Raw genomic sequence first — 22,840 nt, 5'->3', positions numbered from 1 at the left:
TCTTACATTGGTTTTGCCTTTCTGTAGGTTTGTGGTAGCCTATTCTTTCCTTCCTGGAGGACTTTTCTTCTAAGTGTCTTGAATTTCCTCCTTCAGGAAAGGTGTGCAAGTATCAACAGTTGCTGTGGAATGGGCTAATATAAAGAACAAGATTCATTTACCCATCTGCATGTAAGCTGGTTAGCTTGAGAATGTCTGGTATTGATCAACAAAATTCTTCTGACTTTTGCTCACATCAGTTCCTTGGGTTGCCAGTGCTTCTGTCCTGAACATTAGTTCAGTCTACAGGTTGTCCTCTCCCCTCCTCTCCCCTCCCCAACAGTAGTTTTATATGAAACACCTCTGTTGATTTTAACTGATGTCAGACTTTTCTAATTGTTAGTCTGTTTGATTTGTGTATTAATGCAATGTAGCAAAGCAACATGAATGGTCCGTGAAAATGCATTATGAAGATATGTGTATCCTTTATAATTAATTGATTCATCCATACTATGGTCTGCTCTGTAGAGCAGCTCTTCTGGGTAAAAGTGACAAAATCCAGTATTGCACAAGAGTCCTGTCGAATTAAAGGCACGTTTGCCCAAATAACTGTCTAATATAGTAAACTTAATAAACAAAAAAATCATGCATTGTGTATATTAGTGACATAAAACATTAAAATTGATTTGCCTTTACAACCACTTCATTTCACATAGTAGTTATGAAATATTTTATAGGAGCATCTGTGAAGTAGTGATTTGATTTTTGCACAGTTGAATTTGCACATTTTGCACATTTGATTTTTGCACAGCAGGCTCTGGGTTTGAGCTACCCTAGAATCAATTGTTCCTTCTTTACTGGTATTTTCTGGGAAAAGCATGTGGATGACAGTAGGAAAAAAGAAACATTTAATACCTTTTCATTTGTCTTTTTGTTAATAAGTTATTGTGATCAGGTGGCTAATGTAGTTATTACAACTGACAGAAGAGTAAGAATTTGTACTAAAATATAACAATTAGAGCACTTGAGTAAGTTTGTAGCTTTTATTCCAGATCATGAAATCTGATGACATTTAGGCTAGGATTCTTAAAACTATTTGATGCAGACCTGAAGTTGTTAGATGTTTGCTTTCAGTCTGGAAGAATTTCAATAGATGAGATTTTGGCCTTTTAGCAGTTTCTTCTAGAGAAGTGGGGGGTAGCTTAGAAAATGAGGAAGAAAACTTCATTAGGGATAGGCCAGTTAACTTTAGTTTCCAGAAGAAAAATGGGACAAATAAGCAGTTTGTAAATGCTTAGCCAATACACAGGCTAAACACAGGCTTGTCAAGAACACTGTGTGTCAAACCAATCTAATTTCCTTCTGTTGACAAAATAATGTGTCCTTGTGCAGTTTGATGACACCTTCTCTTTGAGCTTTAGTAAGGCTGTTCTGCAGAGAGAGATGATTCCATTTCATGTTGTGGTGTTTGCAGTGGGATGTTATGCCCAGCATGTCATTTGCCTAGTGAATAGGTTTTATTACATTTTGAGTGTGATTCTTCAAGACATGGATTAGTTTGAGAGAATAGGGGAGAACGTGTTGAATATACAGTCAAGAACGTTATAGGTATAATGACCAAGCCTTAGGCACGGGAGATGGTCTGTTTGACTTCTGGAGATACCATTCAAAGCCTGTTTTTCTGTGGTTTCTGGCTGAAATTTAAATGTATGATTTTTTGGATGTTGTGGCAGGCTTGCTAAATAGTTGGATATTTTTGGTGTAATGACATTTTTAAAGAGACCTTCATTGATTCCACACTTCCTACCTTCCTTTTTTAAAGGAAAATATGAAATTTATAACTTGAAAGAGAGATGACCTTGTCATCTCCAACAACAATCAGAGCATGTCTAAAATTTCTTTATTGTAATGCAAACTGTGAGAGACTGTTGCAGATCATCTGTGGGTCTCCACTCTTCCCGGAACTACTGAAAATCATTAATTGTACAGGATTTTCTGATACTCTGAGACAGTATCATAACAGGCAGCTGCTTAATATGTAACATGGCATTCTTTCTCATACACCTTAAAGCTTTCTTGCTGGATCCACTATATATTATAGGAAACAAAGGAGGCAGAATATGTGATAAACCAATTATTCTACTTCCCTGAAATTAAGGATAAATGAAGCAGATAGAGTACAAACCATTTTTCTGTTAATTCACTGACATTTTGTTCTGAACATCCAGATTCCAGACCTGGTGTAGGTTATGTGAAGCTGAGTTTTTTTAATGGAAGACATTAAGCTAAAATTCTTGGCACTGTTTTGGAAAACATTGGGATTTATATACATTCATGCTAGGTGGACTGCTGATAGGGGATTCAGTCACGTTCAAGTTTTATTAAGTTTGAGTTTGCAACTTTTACTGTGAATCTTCTGGAGCAAGCTTACTCTTCAAGTTTAGGCTGTATATTTTATGGTTTGGTGTATTCAGCAAACAGTACTGCTTGGGAAGTTTCTGCCTCTGTTTGCTAAAGCACGAAGAAATTGGTTACGAGTCATATCCAGTATCTTGTTATGGCTGTGATTTCTGGGAGTTGAAAAGCTTTTGATATATTCTGTGGCCAAATAACTGCAAATAGTCTCATTTGTGAGAAACTTGAAGTTCTTGTGTGAAGTGTTTACTTTAATTTTCAGATGGATCCCTTTGGTGAGGACAGCCTTTCCACAAATGTTTTATCAATCTCTTTTGCTTATTTCTGTCTTTTCCTGCTCATAGATAGGACTAAAGGGCATAAATTGTTCAATGACCATTTGCTTCATTTGAGAGCAGAGCTGCCTGTTCAGAGATGGCAGAAAAAAGTTATTTACTTCCTGCCCTTTCCTGCCTCCCCCAAGCTGGAATCGCATGGGAAAAAGGTGGAAATGTGCAGCACTCTTTTTTGCTACAGGTTCTGTCACTTGTCATATCTTGAATCCTGGAGACTGAGGCTTTCTTACCCTTCACACAGTTTTCTTAAGTATTTTAGGAATCATAGTATGCTTATATTTTTAATTTCTACACCACTTCTTAAGGGAACAGAAGGAACAACAGCATGGCTTTGGTTGTCTCAGTGTCACTGTGTGTTGCATTACTTTCTCAGGTGAAGTAAGGAATGTAGCTTTGGTCTTGTAGCTTTGGCTCTGGGACCAAAGACATGGTGGAAGCTGGGATTCTCTGATTAGAGGACTTGATGGGTGCAGTTTATAGCTCCACAGAGGCAGTCTGTAAATCATGGCATATACAACGCATTGGTCTGGTTGGACTGGCACATGTAAAATTAAGCAATTGTATAAGCTGAAGTAAGAAGTTTTCCACATAACCTGTTGAATGTATACTTAAACAGGGTTTTATTTGTTAAATTTTGTTTAAAATTAAAAGTGTGCAAATGAACACACTTAAATTGCATACCTTGACTAATTATTGGCTGTCATTTGAGTGTACTGTTTTCCCAAACATTGAGTTAAACTAAATCAGCATACTGAAATAGATAAAATATATCGGTGTGAGGAGAACGTTTAAGGGTGGTTGTGAGATCCATGGGTAAGAGAGCAACCAACGCCTTACTTGCACAATTTAATTACCATTGTTCAGTATGTTTTCTGGACTCCTGTCCTCCATTAAGTCAGCAAAATGTGTAGACGTATTTTCTTGGACTGTCCTGACTGACACTCTTTACTCCAGTGTTCCTTATGGAGAGAGGAAGTAATCTAGGCTTAACTTGAGGTAGAGGTAGAGTTTTAAGTCAGAGTTTTAAGTCATGACTGGGTCTGCTTGTAAACAGCAAAGAGTGGGAAGTATGTCACAAGATGATGGAGTTCAACAGTTAATTCTGTGCCTTTTGATAGGAGTGTCCCCTCACTTTTGAGTTGCTGCAGTGTGTCTCAAAGTGGGTTGAATGTAGTGAGTTTTGCGCTATTTTTCCATTTCCTAAAATTAACCATATTTTTTAAAGAAGAAGAGGACCTGAGGTAAATTAACTGGATATGACCCAGCAATATGCCCTTGCTGCAAAGAAAGCCAACAACATCCTGGGCTTCATTAGAAGGAGTGGTGCCAACTGACTGAGTGAGGTGAACCTTCCCCTCTACTCAGGCAGGTGAGCCCACCCCTTGAGTACTGTGCCCAGTTCAGGGTTCCTCAAAACAAGAGAGATGTGGGCATGCTGGTGCAAACCTAACAAACAGCAACAAAGATGACTAAGGCATTGTCAAGATTTAAAGCAAGGTGACAATAAACTGTGGCAGATGCTCTCTGTTAATCCCTCCCACCATAAAAGGTGATGGAAAGACAAGGAAGAGGGACTTCAAGTTAGAAAGAGTCTTGCAAATTGGAAAAGTTTTAAAGGCTTTACTAATGGTACTAATAAATAGAGAAAATATACAAAATATACAAAACCAATCTTGAATGCCCGATATGGAGTTGGCATCACTCCAGCAGCAGCGGAGCTGGGTGTGCGAAGCTGGTGGCTCCAGCAGGTGCAGGTCAGGCACCCGGAAGTCATGGGCGGGACTTCACAGCAAACCGGAAACTGGATTTCAGGGATGCAGGGCCTGAGGCCTATAGATCACAGGCAGACAGACAAGGTTCTCTCTAAATGCCGGCCATGGTCGAATAGAGAGGAGACCCTCGTGATCTCCATCGTATATAGCGTGTATGACGATTATGGGTGGAATACTCAGTTGGTCAGTTTTAGTTACCTGTTCCGTCTTCCGCTCCTGGAAAACATGCCCCTCTCAATTATGGGATGTTATCAGAATTCTTAGCTGTCATAGGAATAAATTTAAACATGAGCTTCTTCAGCATTCCATTGGTTGCTCTTAGCAGTTTTGAGCACAGTGTCTGAAAACATGCAGGCAAAAATTCAGAAAAGTACAGTTACTTAGAAGAACTGAAGCAAGTTGCTTGGACAGGTTGTGGAGTCTCCAGCTTTATAGATACTCAGAACCTGAATGGGTAACTTGCTTTGGTTGACCCTGCTTTTAGGGGTGGGATTGCAGTAGACAATCTCCAGAGGTCCCTTCCATCCTCAGGAATTCAATGATTGTGTGAAAAGCAGCTTTTTTGGTGCAGGGCTTGTGACCTCATGAGGTCCCTTCCCTACCTTGTTTTCTGCAGCTTCTCTGACCATCATAGAGTGGTGGTATAATGCTGAGTTGCTTGTGAAGTTTTTTCAATATGAAACAGTTTATTTATATATAATATTTCTTCATCTCTCCTCAGAAATGTCTAGGAAGAAAAAGTTACATTGCATTGTCTCTTGTAGCATATCTTGTGATTGTGAGGAGCAGTTACAACACCGCATTTTATCTTATATTTGTTTTTTCCATTTTCTGTAGAGTCTTTGCATATAAATGTGCTGGACGTTCTTTTTGAGGGGAAAGTGCATAACACAATAAGCATGTGCAACTCCTTCCCCGCCCCTCTCCCCCAGGAAATCCCCTACCAGTGCAGTTTCTTTTTCTTCATGTATCAGAGGTATTTGCAGTAATACGGCATTCCAAGTTGAAAATTCTCTTCCTAACCCCCCCACCCCGAGTTATCTCCTTGCTGCTGCTCTCCTTCTTTAGCTTAATGTGTTTGGAAATCTTGAGTCCCTCTCTCCAAGGATTCTTCAGCTTCGAGGTGTCATGTAACATGACTCTTTAGCGAGCTGTTGTTGTGTTGAATGTGTGCTTGTTTACCTTTGAGAAATCATTAGTGTGTTTTACTCCTTTCCATATGGGTGAGCAGGGAAAATGTGTTCTTTTCTTGTAAGCACTTCAGTGCAATAATATTTGAGCATCCATCAGTTGACAGGCAATTATGTTTTTCCTCTTTGTTCTTAGTTGCCAGATAGTATACTACATATGTATGTGATATATGTATTTTAAAATAATAAACCTGCCAGAATAAAATACATGGTAGGAAAATTGTAGTGGAGAAGGGTGGTTCTTGGGGGTATTGTTTGCTTTGTTTTAAAAGCATGTCTTTGAATAAAGTGTGATTAGTTGTGATGGTTACCTGCTGTGGCATATTTTTGGGTTTGAAAAAATGCTTTTTTGTCAGGAACATCCGGGTCTCACAGTTCAGTGCTTGGAAAAAGAAAAGAGGTATTTTGAGTAAGTAATTTGTAGCTTAATGCTATGCAAGATAGCCATTCTTTCTGTTCTGTAAACAATTGGTGCTATTTAATTTCACATTTCAGTTTTTGCAAATTTAAAGGTGGGTTGGGGGAAGTAAATTTTAAATGCACAGGATTCTAAACTTCATAGCAATTTCCTGTAAACTCCTCTTTTGTGCCATGGGCTTGTATAAGTTCGAGAACATTATGGAAACTGGAGAAGTTTGTGCTGATTGACATAATCTGTACAACTGGCCCCATATGTGTAAGCAGGTTATATAAGGTTTGATAACTCTACTGTGTTTCAGGAGGTGGAAAAAGTGTTTGATTGCCTTTTATGATGTCTGTGACATCTTCTAGCTGAGATGGCTGATTGTCTGCTCTTTGGCTGTGTTTTCAAGTCACTGCAAAAATGATGACGGACAAGTACGAGGAAATAAGAAATGACCTGCAGCTTTAAAAAAACCTAGGGGGAAATATGGTCTTCATCTTGGATTTGCTCCTGCAGCTGGAATTTAAAAAGACCACTGGGGTGCAGTTTACCAGCTGAAGCACTCTGATGCAATGTAGTAATTAAGTATGTGCCAAAAAACAGTGACTTGCTGACTGCAGTTGAAGTGCGTTTGTTTAACTGCCCTGTGACTAGAAAGCTTGGTAGTGAAGCTGGTAGCTACTCTGCTTACTAATGGAGCAGTAACTGAATTTTACAAACTCTCTTGACTCTGGGGTACTTCTGACTGCTGGATGGACTGTTAGCGGTAGTGTGATTAGATGTTAATCTCTTCTGTCCCCTCCCACCCCTTGCATTTTTCCTTGAAAGTCTGGAGTTAAAGGTTAAAACCCAGTAAGGGAGAAGACACTTAAGCATGTGTGAAGAACTGAATTAAGTAACCCAAGAGTTTGTTTCAGGACTGCTTTTTGCTCAGTGCTTCTCTAGTGTGGTTTGGGGTATTTTTAAGAGTATTGTTCTATGATAGCTGCTTAGAAGTGAATTTTGCTCACAGTGCTATTATTTTAATTTGCTCTTTAGATATTGATATTTTAATTTTCTTTTATAGCCTCAGTGCTGTTACACCTTTATTGACCTGTTGCAATCCAGATGGGATACAAAACTCCCAGATTATGAAATCTTAGTCCTAAAAACGTGATTGTTCTAATGTGTACTAAGATACCAAACACTGGTTTTGATATTTGTAGCTCCTTACAGTTGTTATGGTATGCCCTGTCCGAGGGATATTTAAAACTGTAATTTATGTTCAAAAACACCACCACCAAAATCAACCAAACAAAATACACATGCTAGGTTCTTAGTTCTTATTCCATGTATATCTTTTTCACAGGTTTCCAGAACAGGGAGTGTTTAATAGCACAGGTAGTACTGGAATGCAATTCTTTGCATATTCCACTGAATTTTCCTGAAACCCTATCTGGGCTAAATGTATATATTTGGTTGTTGTGGGTTTTTTTTTTTAATAGCGAAATGAAAATGGTGGGGATTGTTTATGTACTGGACACCAAAAAAAAAAAAAAAAAATTGAAAAACAAATAAATGTCAGTTCCAAACTGTGAGCGCTCTCAGAAACACCGATGATGTCTAGACTGTTTCAAAGTGCTTGGTTTTTGTTGAGGTAAATAAGAAGTGTGGACTATTGAGCATACTTTTTTAAAAAAAAAGTCTTTTTTTTTTTCCCTTCTGCAGAAATAATGTGTCAGTTACTACTCCAGTCTCCTGAATTAGGTGATCTTAACAGGTTAAAACTCTACTAATTAAGGTTAATTTAAATCTGGTTGATTTAAATCAGTTCCTCACACATAAACTATTAGGCTGTGCAGACTGATTCTTTTTCTCTGAGAAGCTGCTGCGAGTTTTTTGCTGTATTCTTCCCCTGCCCATAATGCCCCAACCAAAAATATTTGCTGTTTGTCTAAGAATTGATCCTGTGTCCTGGGAGCATTTGGCAGCTGTGATGTGTAAGACATAATGGCTACTATTGGACACTACTAAAATACTTAATTTCTCCTTTGTTGTATCTGTATGATTCTTTCTCTGATGAAACTGACTAATGCAAGCAGATCTCAGTTTTGATGGAAGATTCATTTTTGGAACAGATCCATGGGTTATTTCAAGGGTAGGTATGAAGCCTGTGGCTTTCTCTTGATAACTAATCACATCAAGGAAGCTTCCCCACTTCCTCCCTGGAATCCTCTCTATTCTCCAACCCCTGCCCCCAGAATTTTATCTTCTGGTGTTACTGTTCCAGTTAAGTTTGCAGTGTTGCTTTAGCTAGGCTTGTATCATTCTTTCCATAATAACCATGGATTTTTATTTCCCTAGGATTTATAACTTGCCCCCCAAAAAATCTGTCTTCAGCTGAACCTTAATGTAGGGTGTTTCAGCTAGAATGCTGTTTGTACTTAATTTGGTTTGAACTAGCTTTGTCACTCAGAATAGAGCAGGGTAAAAAAAAAAAAAAAAAAAAAGGAAAGCTTGACACTTCATAAATTCTTGAAAATCCCACACAAGTGTGCGTTTAAAACATGACGCTTTACGGCCTGTTAGAGTCTGATGTCCAATACTGTGTTGTGCCTTGTTTTGACCAAAAAATGTCAGCCCACATGTTACGGTGGGAGAAGAGGCATGAAGAGAACTGCCCTAGCTAATTGTAGAGTCCAAGGCCCTAATTTGTGAGTGGCTTATTTAGCTGTGTGGCCACTGCCTTTATTTGTTCGTTCTGTTTAAACACTGCTGCTGTGGGACCATTGGCCAGACTGATCATTTGCTAAGGTAACTGAAAGTTTCTGGGTTTGTTTTCTTGCAGGGTTGTAATGTCAGCACCAGGGGTAGGAACCAAGGAAAGAACCACTCCATTTGGCAGCAGCATGGTTTTAAGTAGGCTTGCATAGACCAGAGACTCGCGCTTCTGCTGCAGAAACAACTGACCTCTTCTTACAGTGATATCCAGACTCCCAGTTCAGGGTCTTGATGTTGTAAGAGATCCTCAAACCAGAACTGGTTTCCTGTGATTCATGGCAACTCAGCACATGCTGCCTGCTGAAAGGGTAGAAACATGTTGGAAAAGAGAAGGGGGTTAAATGGAGACAATAATTGCTTTGGCCATTGTATTGCTTGGCCTGCTTTCCTGTGATGGACCATGGGGATGCTTTGTAGCACGTGGGGGCAGCAAAACCATTACTTCAGTAAGTGCTTGATTACTGCAGAGACTTGATATATTCTGAAAAGTTCACCAATATTGTTAGGGAGTGGCTTAAAGATAAAGGACATGACTCCTTGGAGCAGTTGCACGATCAGAGTTTGTTCTAATAAGAGTTGTGTTCTAATGTTTGTTCTAATAAGAGTTGTGTTCTAATGTTTGTTATAACAAGAGTTGTGTTCTGATAAGTTAATGGTCTGACATGTTTTAGGAGCTTAGCATAACCAGGCCTCAATGCCTCAGTAGGCCTCAGCAGAGACTGCTGATCATGAGGGAACAGCAAGGACACTGTGACCTTGACAAGTCTTGTAAACAACTCCAGGGAGGGGGGAGTTGAAAAGGCGCGAAACTCAGGCGGCCAGCTAGCCGCAGGTAGGAGGGTCAAGGCAAATGTAACCTTTGGACTTAAGCCAATCAGCAGGTGACAAGTATGCATAATTACTGTAAGCTCTATAAATATGTGTCGTTAAGAGCAATGAAGTTGAACAATGCGTTATCACTCACTTTGAGTTAGCCTAGCTTGTTCCCCCACTGCTCACACAATATCATCAGCTTTGTGATACTTAACAGGATTGCAGAGACACCCTACAATCGGGATGAGTTGGTGACACAGTAATAATAATATTTAATAGGTTGCATTAAAAAAAGTCCAACTGGGAGATAAGTGCTTTGAAAGAGCACTGCTTGTATTCAAGTTGATCTGCGTGTTGTGTAAGTGCATCTTCATTCTGCTAGCCCTTCTTCGTGGTATAGTTAATTTGCTAATACTGTGTAGTTTTAGATATTTGAATGACACAGGCATTGATAAGGATTGAGCTTGGTAGCTGTTAATGAGCTAAAATCTACGGATGTAATTTTCCTGTGCCAAATTCATGTATGAAGTACTGCTTTTGTCCAGTATTTTCTGTGTGGCCAAGGTTAAACACATCATCTGTGAAATTTCACAAAATGTTTTTTGGGGGGAGGAGAAGCTCTTGAGCTAATGTCATAGAAAAGCCATAAGGGCCCTTTGGCTTACAGACTTTTTTTTTTTTTCTTAGTGGGAGGCTTGAGTGCAGAAATTTTGCTGAAGGTTAATTGTGGAAATATTTTTTAAATCCTTTTTATTTTAACTGTTTTTGCTTTTAAATAACTGTCATGGGATTTCTGATTTTGGTCTAAGCTCCTTTTTAGTTTGCATTTGTACATTTCAATATATGAATAAGTGTGGGACTGTCATGGCTATATGATATAGCCCAAAGATACCTTTAACAGGCAGATTTTTCTTAATTCAACAGTTCATTCTTTGTCTTCTTCATTCCTGTAGAGGTAGCTCAAGGTGTCCCTTGAATACTTCAAGCTAGTGCAGGTGAGCTGGATCAGAGAACTGATTTGACCTGATCAAAAACGAGTATGGCTGGATCACTATCACAGTTTGATTCACCAGTTCATTGTGTAGACAGTTTCTTTTATGCCTGCTTTTCTCTGGCTGCTGTTGTTTGTCAGTAGCTGCCTCCCCACACAGTATGAGCTGCCACAAATTACAGCCTGACTTGTTAAGGAAAACCAAAATGAGCAGCAATTTGTGTTCATAGGTTGTTCTGTGAACTGGAGCAGCTCAGCTTCTGCTTCTCAGGATCAGTCTGTCTATCCTAGCTGCTGGAGCTGAGATATTTTGGGGAAGGCATCTGGGACATGAGTCCACTGTGGCCACTCTGAGGTGAGCCGTCTCAGAAGCCTGAGGACTTGTCAGCATAGGTTTATCATTTCAACTAGAAAACTCTTGTTTTACCCTCTCGCACTCAAGTGTATGTGTATTGTGATACGAGTAAGTCATTTCTATCCATCTACCTCTGTATATTTTAATCTATATTCCCCTCTTCAGTGGGCTAAACATGCTAGCGATCAGACAGGCTGCTGTGATCAGAATGGTTTAAATAAGTGCTGTGGCTGCGCTGGAGGTGTGGCTGAATGGAGGTGTGGCTGAATGCTGTATGTACATGAAGATCAGAGCATTTTAAGCCTGAGTTGTGAGGGACATGTGCTGTACAGCTGCCTGTTCATCCTTGGCTGAAATGATGGCTCCAACTGCACGTGAAGCAGCTATAGAGCTACTGCAGTTTACGGGAGCATCTTTTGTTGCAAAGGAGAGAGCATCCTGCTGAAGACCATGACAACAATTACAAATATAGTCCCCTCTTTGTTCCCGAAGTGGATGGCATTCTCTTATGTAAAATAAACCATTAAGCTTTTTTCCTCCATATATGTTTTAAATGCATGTTCGTTTCCTTCCTTTGTGGTTAAATAGTCAGTGCTGTCTTCTTCATGGGATCTGAGGGTTTGGGATAGTCCAGGTTATGAGAAATCTAGTTAAGCATGGGCTCAGCAAAATGCAGTAGAAGCCTCTTTACCATGCTTTTCTGGAGCTCCAGTGGTAGCAGGACTTAGCTTAGGTGTAGCTTACCCAGCTGGCGCCCATCTGGCACTTCCGTTGATCTAATACACTGTGATAAATGTGGAGTGCTGGAGAGTCCAGTGCACAGGCACCTGATTTTGTTTGAGGGCTCACTCAGGTCAAAGGTTTCCTGACACAGACTATGCCAGAAATGGCTATATTGGCAAAGCAAATATCATTTCTCAGACTGCCCTGAGGTAGCTGTGCAAGGCGTTCGCTGTGTTGTGTTTGAACCACTGGCATGCTCAATTTGCAACCTGAATATATTATGCTGGGTAATGTTTGCCAACTGGGAATTGAGTGTCCTCTTCTGATCAGACAATTTCTTTCCTAACTGTGCAGTCTCAACTTTTCATGCAGACATTGCGTGATTTGCCACATTGTGATCTAGTCCTTTCCAATTGATAAGTACTGTTAATTTCTCTATTCAGGCTACTTAAATTGCCCATGGGTGGAGTGACAGGGAAACTGGATGGGAGGGGGAAAAAAGCAACCAAAAATTTAATCTAATATCATTCTGAGTCTGCACAGATTCATGCTTTGTTAATCGACACAAACACATTTCAGGGCTCTTGGTTTTATTATTTTCTGCGCAGAGACTTGCAAAAGGAAGTTCAGCTATGGGCACTGCCTGCTTGGATAGGTAATTAGTTGCTTCAGAATGTGATTTAGTATATTTAATAATAACTGGCCATGCAGGATGATTACTCAGTTGTAAATGCTTATGACAGTCAGGTGCTGCCCAACATGGAAAGAGAATGGTAATACATTATGCAGAGGCAATGCTTGTGAGAGATGGTTTCATGAAGGACTTTTTTTCACCTTCTGAAACTGTGCTTTGATTTATGTTATAATGCTAATAGGTTAATAACTATTAAAGTTTTGGGGGTATACATTTGTGTACACTCTGTGTATATATACTTACAGGCTTTGCAAAGAGCTGCTATCCCTTCTGTTCCTAAAGCTAACCACTATGAATTGTGATATAATTTGCGTGCACCTCTGCTTTCTTTTTCAGGTACATGTATTGGACTGACTGGGGTGAAACACCCAGAATAGAACGGGCAGGAATGGACAGCAGCACACGAAAAATAATTGTCGATTCAGATATTTATTGGCCAAATGGACTCACGATAGATCTTGATGAGCAAAAACTTTACTGGGCTGATGCAAAACTCAGTTTCATTCATAGGGCAAATCTAGATGGTTCCTTTAGGTAAGTTTCCTTTAGTCGATAGTATGATGTAAGATATTTCTCATACCATGCGTTAATTTTGAACTGAGGCGCTTTTTTTCTTGTAATCTACAATAATGCCAATACCTTAATGTTCTTTAAAATGTAATTGGTAATAGCCTTGAAAAAAGTAAAATAACCTCACATCCTACAAAATTGGTTTTAAAAGTAAGACAATTTGCATCAGTATTTCACTATAGAACTGCTTATAGCTGCCTTGTGCAGCAGGATTTTTTGTTTTTAGGCTCATATTGTCTTGAAAATAGTTGAAGATGCTTATCCTCAGCCCTATGTAATCTAACATTTAACTAGTGACAGGGATTTTACAGTATTGTTACTGTATTTTTTTTTTTTAGCAGGAACTATACATTGATACACATTTGTCCTTGGCCCCTTCCAAATCTGTCCTTCGTGGCATGCCTAGAAATAATCAAATTCAGCTTATTTCAGACTGCCTATGAGCAGGAAGCAGATTTTCCTAAAGCTTAATAGAAAGCACAGCGTGGAAGTTTCGGTTGGTGGCTCCTGTACAAGTGTGCTGTTGAGTTTTGGCTTTTGTAGGTATAGAGAGGTGACGCCTCAGACAGGGCAGAGCTAGACCTTTGAAATTACACCTTCGATTCTCTGCAGTGTTCAAAGGGCGGGTTGGGTTGGTCCTGAAGGGTGAGTGTCATCTGCTAGCGAAATGTCTTGCCAAGGAGGCAAGTCTCTGCATTCTAGTCTAGCTTTGGTCTTCAGATAGTTTAAAATTACATTTTTATTATTTCATAACATTTTAAATGTCTGTGTTATTAAATAATTTTGCTTTGTTAAAAAGCTGAAGGAGTTTTATTCCACACATATCTGTGTAATAGAATAATATGCCTTCCCACAAAAAAAACACTACATTTTCCATTGTGTTTTTCAGATTTTTAGTGAGGTGCGTTCTGTGCCTGATTTTCACACTCATAGAAGAGGAGTAACAATATTGTCATCCTTTATAAAACACTCCTTTGAGTGCACTCCTTTGAGAGCACTCTGTAAGAGCTAGATGGTGGTGGCATTGTAGTAAGGGACAAGTACTGACTGACAGAAGTATAGAAAAGGGAAAAAACCTTTATGGAAGGGAGTGGGAGCCCAAAAGCTGTATGCAGATTCACAGAGAGAAAGAAAATGCGTTCTCAAAATTAAAAGTCCAAGAGAGATTTTCATACAATACAACATAAATATATTTCTCCAATTTGGATGCGAGTGGCAGAGAGTAAGGTTTCCAGGCTTATTCTGCAGTTATCGTGCACATACGAATTGTATAAAATTTACTCACATATATGTGTTAAAAGTTAAAGTTGTAATTGGTAAGTAAAATTTATTTTTCTCATTTTAGGGTAGAGAAAGGCCACCTAAAAGGGAGCCAGCCTGTGAATACACTAATTCCAGCATTCTGTCCAAATACTTTTGTGATAGATTAGTACATGTTCACCACCTCCTAAGTAGTGTTTTATTGAACCTTAAATGAAAATATTTTAGGAAAAAATAATGTATTTTGCCTTAAAAAAATAGCTCACTGTTGTACACTTCTTACATATTTTACTAAACCGCTGAAGGGTGTAAATGCATACTTGATGTCAGGATATTCATATGCAGGATGCATTCCGGAAATACTTGAGTCTATGTGCACATGGATTTCTAGGTGTTGTCCAATATAATAGCTTGATGTCATTCAGCTGTACATATTTTATGTTGTTACCACATGATAAAGCTTCCCTCTTAAAATTTTATGCTTATTAATAAAATGCTATGAATATTGATCTTAATGTTAACTCTTCTAGAAGGAAAATTTTATTTATTATTTTTTCTCTTCCACTGATCAATATTGAAACAGAAGTCTGTGAAGTTAGGACTCTTAGGTTCTGGCATCAAGGTAAACTTTAGTAGTGGTTCAAACTAGATGAAAACTTTGGAGGTTGCTTCTGTTCCTTAAACATAGAGCAGAATAAATTTCACCCAGACTTGTCAATAAAGAAATCTTATGATGTCCCAAATGCTCCTACCCCTCTCATGCCAGAATCACTTCAGAATTCAAATACAGAAGAAATTTGCATTCTACATGGTGGATTAATGTTACTGAAGCAATCTGCCGGTTACATCTTAGCAAGCTTCAGTTTGCAAGCACATCAGCTGGAACTGTTTCAAGGGATGTAATTACAGGAGAAGGGGAGTCTTGATATCTAAGAATGATGGAAGTGGGGGCAATATGTAGTGGAAAACAGCTGTTAGGATACTAGCATACAGCTGCTGCTGTTACTAGTAAAGCAGCAACAGCAAAGGTGAGAGTGGAAAGAGAAAGTGAAATAATTTATGTGAAAAGTGAGAGTATTTATTTTTTCTATCATGTTTTATAGTGAGAGTAGTAGTGATAATTTGAAGAACAGAAATTTTAGAGTAGTTTCAATTTTATCTCAAAAACAGAAAGAAGAATAATTTTGTTTTCTTTTTTTCCACATTACTTGCTTTGTATGTGTATAGGCAAATACTTGTTTGTATGCGTCAGTCTGTTTTAAAATTGTCCATGTCTGAATATATATGAAGAATTTGGGGGAGCTTTTTATATTTCCCTCACCCTGGAAAATGCAAATGGTAGCTATGCTGCTCAAAATGAAACACAATCCTTTCACTCCCAAATGTGAGGTTGGTGGGGGTTTTTTGGTGGCTTTTGTTGTTTTCTTCTTTAATTTCTTCAATAGAAACAATTTAAATACAGATCTGAATACAGGTATAAGAAAAATACGTTCCTCACTTTCCTTCAGCATGATGCCGAGACTTCAGTTTTCTCAAAGTTATATGATGAAAAATTTTGTATACTTTTTTTGCTGTGTCATAACACTGGCTTGGAAGGTGTGTGTGTGTGTGTCTTTGAGTTTGTGCATACATAAAATGCAGGAATTTTGTGAAAATTGTGTTCATGTTGTTTTGACTGAGGAATTGTCAAGTGTGTTTTAACAGACTTAGTAAATGTCTCCAAAACTATTAAATCTAAATTATACAGATTTATTGCAATACGTGTAAATTTGAGAATTCTGTGAGTTTAGAAAACATGTTGAAAATGTCATGTGTTTTTTCGCTTTCAGTTCAGCTGATAACCAATGTGAAAATATATGCATCCCCAGAAGAGAAGTGTGGCTGAATGAGGTCACTGAAAAATGTCTGAAATGTTTCTGATTTATATTAATTATAAATATTTAGTCTTAGAATAAATGTATGTGGCCCTTGTTCTACATTTGAAAAGATAATCTGAAAATTACTCGTTTCTGCTGCTGACCAAGTTAAGAGGGGTAATTTAAAGAGACTCTCAGATTGTTTCTTCCTTTTCCTGCTACAAGAAAGGACTGAGTGCAACTGAAGTCCTGGGAAAAGATCTCATATGTTGCATAGGGGGACAAAAAGAAGTAATGCTTTAATTGGAGGAGCACTCTTCAGACCTCTGTTTCCTCCAGAAGGCAATTGTATTTGGGTATTTGCACAGCCTGTTAAGGAACTTTGGTGTGGCTTTTCAGAGGTCAGTATGAAGCTGAGTCAGATACTGTGTCAGTATGAAACCCAGTATATTTGTGTCCTTGCTGCTATGAAGGAGCAATGTCTTTTATCACCAGGTGAATCTTTTGGTCCAGTGAATTTTTTAAAGGAAGATGATTCCTGTATGAGTTTTTGCAGAACCAGAGTTTTTTCTGCCTGGAAGTAATGCATTTTTAATCCTTGCTCTTCCTTTCATCTAGGCAAAAAGTTGTTGAAGGTACTCTTACTCATCCCTTTGCACTGACCTTGTCTGGGGACACTTTGTATTGGACAGACTGGCAAACGCGCTCCATTCATGCGTGTAACAAAAGGACGGGAGAGAAAAGGAGAGAAATATTGTCTGCCTTATATTCACCGATGGACATCCAGGTCTTAAGTCCAGATCGGCAGCCATACTGTAGGTTTTACTTTTCCCTGAAACTTTTTGAATGACTGTTACTTATCTATCTGGAAAAATGTTAATTATGAAAATGGTTAGTGTGACGTTGTAAAGTTTTGAACACTTGTCAGGAGATTGGTTGCTGAAGGTATAAGGATCTCTTTCTTTAAAACTTCCAGCCTGAATTGGTATGAGCCCACTCATCATCCCAGTTGGTGACAAAATCCAAAATTCAGTGCAGTACTTCAGTGACATCTTTTGATTTGGAATATCTGAATGGGAATGATAGAGACTCATCTGGCATTTTTTAACACCATTATTTTACAGACAACTGAAAAAATGCTTTTTTTTTTTTTTTTTAATAAGCAGAATCACCTACAAAATATGTAGTGTTCATGTTGTACTTATGTGTTTTTTGCAGTCTAGACTTTATCATATTTATCTTTAACAGGTAACAAACAGTTTATGAATGTTTCGGTATGGAAGGGATTTAGTTCTGAGCTTTTATATGAAACATATGCACGCCTCTATTTTTTCTTTACATGTGATGGTACTTCAAAGAAAGGCAAGTGTAGAGAACTGAGAATTGAATGAGGCTGTATATATTTCATGTATGCATGTGATTCTATGTGGCAGTTGGTCTAGATTTTTTTTAGGATTGTGAGAATGGGACTTAAAAGCAATGGTGTAGAAATGTATATAATTGAGTAGCCATGGGAAAAATAATCTCTTGCTTAGGGGAGATACTCTTGCCATTTGAATTGCTTCTTTATTTATGCCAACTGTAAAGTCTGCTTCCCTAAAGATAACATTTGTTATTCCAGTAAAGTTTATGGGATGTCAGTAAATAGACTAGAGAGTAAGCAAAAGCAGTTTGGAGATCATCTTGGCGATAGAACATGTGGAAGTTTTCACTGAGATTGTTTGGTATGCACAGCACCCTGGTTATCTCACATATCCAGATAAGAGTTTGTCTATGCTGAATTCTTGTCATTGCTTTTAGCTCAGGGAATGTCCCAGCCTTGGGTCATAGTATTTCTGGATCAGTCACAAAGAAAATGTGGCACATAGGGAAATACCATGTGCTGAAAATAGTTCAGATGCCATTGACTTCATTAAGATCAGGCCTGGACTTCTTCCTCTCCCTTTTTTTTCTTCTTTGTGGCTGTCAGTGGAAGTACCACAAGCCAAATTAGCCATAAATGTTATGGTTTTATATTAAAGCAGGTCAGATGCATATTTTAACTATGATTGATTTTGGAGGGATCTTTCACAACTTGCAATATTTTTTTTTTTAATAACTGGCAATACTCTCCATAATTATTTATGCCTATAGTTTCGTCTCTTGCTGCAATTTTTTCCCACGTGAATGAGAGAGGTGCATGCAGTTGTCATCTGTCTGTCCCTGCCCTGTTCCCCTGCCCCCATTTTTTGTTTTTTACATTTTCAAAATTGCGGACTTTACATGTTACTCCTCTAGATTTCCTGATGATTCAGGGATATGTCTTGCTGTGAAAGCTTCGCAGTAGGAAAGGATATTTCTAACATGCAACACTACTCTAATGTTGTAATTGTGCAAATTGTTATATTTGTTCTTATTTCATAGAACTGGTCACTGCCCCATCACTACCCTCCAAGCCCTGTTTTTTGTTTCATGATGCTTAGCAGACCCAGCATCCGGAAAGTAACAGATGTCCAAAGTTCCTTAGCCATGTTCAGCTTTAGAAGCATTGAAATAACTGTATAGTGAGAACGTTCTGACCTGTCAGCTCTTTCAAAAATCAACTTTTGTGTGCACCTCTATTTAGATGCCCCTAGAAGTAAGCACTGGGGAAAGGGGAATCAAACACTTTATTTTGTGGTTCCTCTGTCTATTAGCACAAAAGCTGGTGCCAGTCATTTGGGGTCTATTTCTTCCTCATGGAGAAAAGAGGGCTTTAGGGGTTCTAGAAAAATTAAAATAAATCTGTTTGATTTCTTGAAGTTCACACCCCATGTGAAGAAAGCAACGGTGGTTGCTCCCATCTGTGCCTGCTGTCTCCAAGAGATCCCTTCTACAGCTGCGCCTGTCCCACTGGTGTGCAGCTAGAAGATGATGGCAGGACATGCAAATCAGGTAGGACCTTGGTTTTTCTACAGAGACAGTGTTGACTTGTTTTGGGTTTGCTGCTTAAAAGTTGAGCCTTGAGGAAATTAATTGAGAGGAACTGCCTGACACACTGAAATGTCACTCTTGTCCTGATGAAGGTGGCAGATATACATATACACACACTTAGCGTGTGCTATAAATGCTCAAGTGCAGGAACTCTTAGTGCTTGTATGTCACAGTGTGCTCTTTCTCACTGCTGGGAGTAGCATGGTCTGGGATGCTCCTGGTTCTCTCTGGACCGCACAGTTCGATGCTGTGTTTTGAGTAGGTTTTTGTGTGAGCTGTGGTCTGCTATCTACAGTTGCTGCTTTGGAGGAGTTGAGCTGCTGTGTTGGGATTGCCATGTGGTGAGAGATTGTGCTGTGTATTCCTCACCTTGTATATGCTTCCTCTTCTTTCTTCTCTCTTCCTCTTCTCTCTTCATTCCATTAAACTGTTCTTATCCCAATCCAGGAGTTTTGCCTTTTGTTTCCTGATTCTCTTCCATATCCCACTGGAGGTGGGGTGGGGTGAATGAGCAGCACGTGGTTTTAATTGCTGACTGGGCATGACCTTCTATGGTATGTAATATCCCTTTGGCTAGTTTTGGGTCAGCTGTTCCAGCTCCGTCATCCACCCAGCTACCTGTGGAAATTAACCATATCTCAGATGACCCAGCACATTGAGGCAGTTGATCAGGGTTGGATAATATTCCCAGTGTCTTATTTCTCTTTGCCATTCTTCACAATGCAAAACAGAAAACAGTGGTTTTAGAACGTGCTGGCTAATGCTGTGGGGGTCACACTATTTTTTATGCAGGAGATAGAAGAGTACTGAAGGAAGAAATGTTAAGGCCCTTCTTTCTCATCTCCCATGTGTTTATTGGTGCCCATCATACATTTTTAAAGTTTTGTGTCTGCGGTTCCTTGGCTGAGCAATCATCAGGTTATTTGAGCAGCTAAGCCTCCAAGCAAGATAAGCAGGCAGACACAAACACCTTCATTGTGAAGTATTTCTTCTCATGCAATTTAACCACCTGAGAAGAAGAACCTTTTGCTAACATGTCTTCCTGATTAATAAAGAGAAACAGTATGGACTAATCCAGACTTTCTGATTAAGCAGAACAACTGCTAATTAGAGATGAACAGCCTCTTTGTAAAAGGGTAGGGCTAGGGACACATTTGTTATTTGGGATAATTGCTGTAAATCAGCTCTTTCAAGTACCTGAGAAAGCTTCTGCTGGCATTGTGTGAATAACCTAAAATAACTATCAGGAGTCTTCTAGCACTTGGAAGATGCTGGAAGAGAAATCTTGTATATCAGTAGATAAACTCTACTTACATTCTACCATTGATTTGGGGCTGTATTGAGAAGGAGCACTCATGTCTTAATCTGTTTGTCATGGAGAAAATAAACAAGGAAAACTCCATTTTCCCCTATTTCCTAGATCCTTGACAGGTACATGCATGGCTGTCTCTCTTCCTTGCCTAGCCTGTGATTAAAATGCAACTGTAGGAAACCACGGTCTTTTGATTGGAGGATGCTTTGACTTCATAGGTGTCTTCCATCCTATGCCCAGTATCTGACTACCATAGGGAGATGTTATCCAGAAGTTCGGAGGACTTTTTCCTCATTCTGCCTCTCCTTACAGCACTCCCAAAGGTGTATCATGCTTCCTTCGCTTATCAAGGAATTGTTGATCTCATGTTTTTCCTTTGTTAGGCTCAGATGGGGCTTCTTAAAGATTACTGTCATCCTTCTCTGAAGGAGGGATTTGGGTAATTGGCATTGCTCTCAATGCCTACAGCCACATTAGTTCCCTCCAGACAGCAGGTGATCTACTGGAAGGGCCTAAGGGTGTTTTGCACTAAAGGAGAGGGAGCATTTGGACAATAGATCAAATGTACAAGTAGCCTACAATGATTCCTGTGCAAGGTGGATAATTATCTGGATTCTAGGCTATGAAAATGAGATGCAGTGGGCTGAATGAGAAAATGGCATTTCACTCACTGCATCTGACCTGTGTTATGCTACTTACTCCAAACACATCCTATTGATTCTGTAGTCCTAAAACAATGGGCTAGGGTGCTATTTACTCAGTGAGAAATAGTATCATGTGGAAATGTATTTCACTGAGATACCTTTGCAATACACCAGAAAGGGATGTAAAAACTGTCCAGAAATGGGTACCTGACAATCTAGGAAATCTAGAGGCTACCTCTTCTATTTCTACTCTATTTAAGGAAAATTTTGTTTGTTTGTCTTAAGTCGGTTTACCCCTTGCTTTTGCTAGTATGTTATGTTTATGATTTTACTTGATCTGTATGAAAAGATTATGAAGATTCATATAAACTTTTATTCTCCTAAATGAGAAGTACTTCATGTAATGACAAAATAAAATAGCTTCATATGAAAATGGCCTTGTTTATATTTTCATTGGATAAAAGCCATTAGAAACATGCTGTAAAGAAGAAACTTGCGAGGGAGTGAGAAGTATTCTAGAAGATCTCCCATATAATCTTCTAGCTCTATTGTCAGTGGTTTTGCTGGGCTAGTGAATGAAGCTCTCTTTTTGTGTTTTGGTGCATGTTTCAGATTGGTGACTACTTTCCAGGGCTAGGAAGCACTGTCTAGTTAGAGATGATAACTAGCTCATTTTTGTGTGTGGTTAGTAGTTTGTGGGGGTTTTTTTGTTTTGTGTTGGGTTTTTGTTTGTTTGGTTTTTTTTTTGGTTTTTGTTTGTTTTGTTTGTTGTTGTCGTTTTGTTTTTTGTTGTTGTTTTTTGTTTGTGGTGGGTCTTTTTGTGTTTTTTTTGTTTGTTTCATTTTGTTTGTTTGTTTGTTTGTTTTTTTTCCCCTGGTGGGGGGGGGGGGGCGGGGCAGGGGCAGGAAGGATAGTATGTAAAGGAAAAAGCGATAGTCTCACTTTTCAGCACTATTGAGTCTCTATATTGATTCTGGTTTTATGCTACAGGAGAACCACGCTCTGTGTCTGCACTGAACAGGTGTATGTGTAAATATTGTTATCTTGTGTTCATCATGGGCTAGGGACATACACATAGAAAGTGACAAAGTCCCAGTGATAACTTTTTAAGCTGCTGTAGCTTGGCTACCTCTTCAAACATTGATGGCCAATCTCTATTTTACTGCATCAGTGTAGCATCAGTGAGGTTGAGACACTACCTAGATTTGCAAACCCTAATTTACAGTTGTTTATAACATTTTTCCATGATGTTTACACTTCAACATATGATTATGTTAGAATCGTAGAATCATAGAATAATTTTGGTTGAAGGAGGCACTTAAGATCACTGAGTCTGACCATAATCTAACTCTAGCACTAAACCAACCTCATCTAGAATGACAGAATCATAGAATGTTCTCAGTTGGAAGGGACCCACAAGGATCATCGATTCCAGCTCCTGTCCCTTCATATGACAACGCCACAGATCACACCACATGTCTGAGGGCGTTGTCCAGTCTCTTCTTAAATACTGTCAGGCTTGGAGCCATGACTACTTCCCTGGGGAGCCTGTTCCAGTGCTCCACCACCCTCTGGGAGAAGAACCTTTTCCTAATATCTAGCCTAAACCTCCTCTGGCACATCTTCCTGCCATTCTCTTGGGTTCTGTTGTTGGTTGCTAAAGAGAAGAGTTCAGTACCTACCCTTACTCCTCCCCTTGTGAGGAAGCTGTAGACCGTGATCGGGTCTCCACTTAGTCTCCTCTTCACCAGGCTGAGCAAATGAAGTGACTTTAGCCGTTCCTCATACGACTTCCCCTCCAAACCTTTCACCAACT

The 22,840-nt window shown here is 39.1% G+C and overlaps 1 protein-coding gene across 5 annotated transcripts in view; it reads left to right on the top strand.

Moving 5' to 3' along the window:
* Positions 1-22,840, top strand: part of LRP5 (LDL receptor related protein 5) — a 173,184-nt gene that overhangs the window by 33,340 nt on the left and 117,004 nt on the right. For all 5 annotated transcript variants that reach the window (XM_082058602.1, XM_082058600.1, XM_082058601.1 and 2 more), the window contains exons 3-5: positions 12,767-12,964; positions 16,735-16,931; positions 18,898-19,029. In XM_082058602.1, the coding sequence (XP_081914728.1) occupies positions 12,767-12,964; positions 16,735-16,931; positions 18,898-19,029 (527 nt within the window). The remainder of the gene's footprint in view (positions 1-12,766; positions 12,965-16,734; positions 16,932-18,897; positions 19,030-22,840) is intronic.

The sequence above is a fragment of the Streptopelia decaocto genome (assembly GCF_964273445.1).
Source record: "Streptopelia decaocto genome assembly, chromosome: 7".
NCBI lineage: Eukaryota > Metazoa > Chordata > Aves > Columbiformes > Columbidae > Streptopelia > Streptopelia decaocto.
This window is presented reverse-complemented; position numbering and strand designations above follow the sequence as displayed.